Consider the following 660-nt stretch of genomic DNA (forward strand, 5'->3'; position numbering starts at 1 on the left):
AGTACAGACCCCGGCGCAAGCCCAAGAACCTGCTGAAAAAGGACAGGTATGTCTTCCCTTTGCCTTACCTCGGGGAAACCGATCCCTTAAAGGCCGCCGGGCTTCCCGTGGGGGCCACTGACTCTCTGCTGAGCTCCCCGGAGAAGGCCAGGGCTTTCCTGCCTCCCACCTCAGCACCTTACTCCTTACTTGACCCCAGCCAGTTCAGCTCCAGCGCCATTCAGAAGATGACTGAGGTTCCTCACACCTTAGCCACCAGCACCTTGCCCTACGCCTCCACCTTGGGATACCAGAACGGGGCGTTCGGCAGTTTGAGCTGCCCCAGCCAACACACCCACACTCACCCCTCGCCAACTAACCCGGGCTATGTCGTGCCATGTAACTGTACCGCTTGGTCGGCTTCCAGTTTGCAACCTCCAGTTGCCTACATATTATTCCCAGGCATGACCAAGACTGGGATAGATCCCTATTCTTCAGCACATGCGACTGCCATGTAACACCCACCCCACACCCCCACAGGCGTGTACGTGTGTCCCCTCTTCCCCGCGGGTGGCAGCTGGAACTGGGAATTCCTTCGTGTGCATGTACATAAAACCTGCAGAAGCAAAAGGCCACCCCGAAACAGGACTTTGTTGCCCGCCACCGGGCCGGGACAGATGC

At 58.3% G+C, this 660-nt stretch overlaps 1 protein-coding gene across 1 annotated transcript; it reads left to right on the forward strand.

Moving 5' to 3' along the window:
- The first annotated feature begins 6 nt into the window (after positions 1–6).
- Positions 7–632, forward strand: SOX14 (SRY (sex determining region Y)-box 14). Its single transcript, XM_009707230.1, has one exon. The coding sequence runs from the start codon at positions 228–230 to the stop codon at positions 495–497; it is 270 nt and encodes an 89-aa protein (XP_009705532.1). The 5' UTR covers positions 7–227; the 3' UTR covers positions 498–632.
- The last annotated feature ends 28 nt before the right edge of the window (positions 633–660 follow it).

Source organism: Cariama cristata, unplaced genomic scaffold (assembly GCF_000690535.1).
Source record: "Cariama cristata isolate BGI_N322 unplaced genomic scaffold, ASM69053v1 scaffold34789, whole genome shotgun sequence".
Lineage (NCBI taxonomy): Eukaryota > Metazoa > Chordata > Aves > Cariamiformes > Cariamidae > Cariama > Cariama cristata.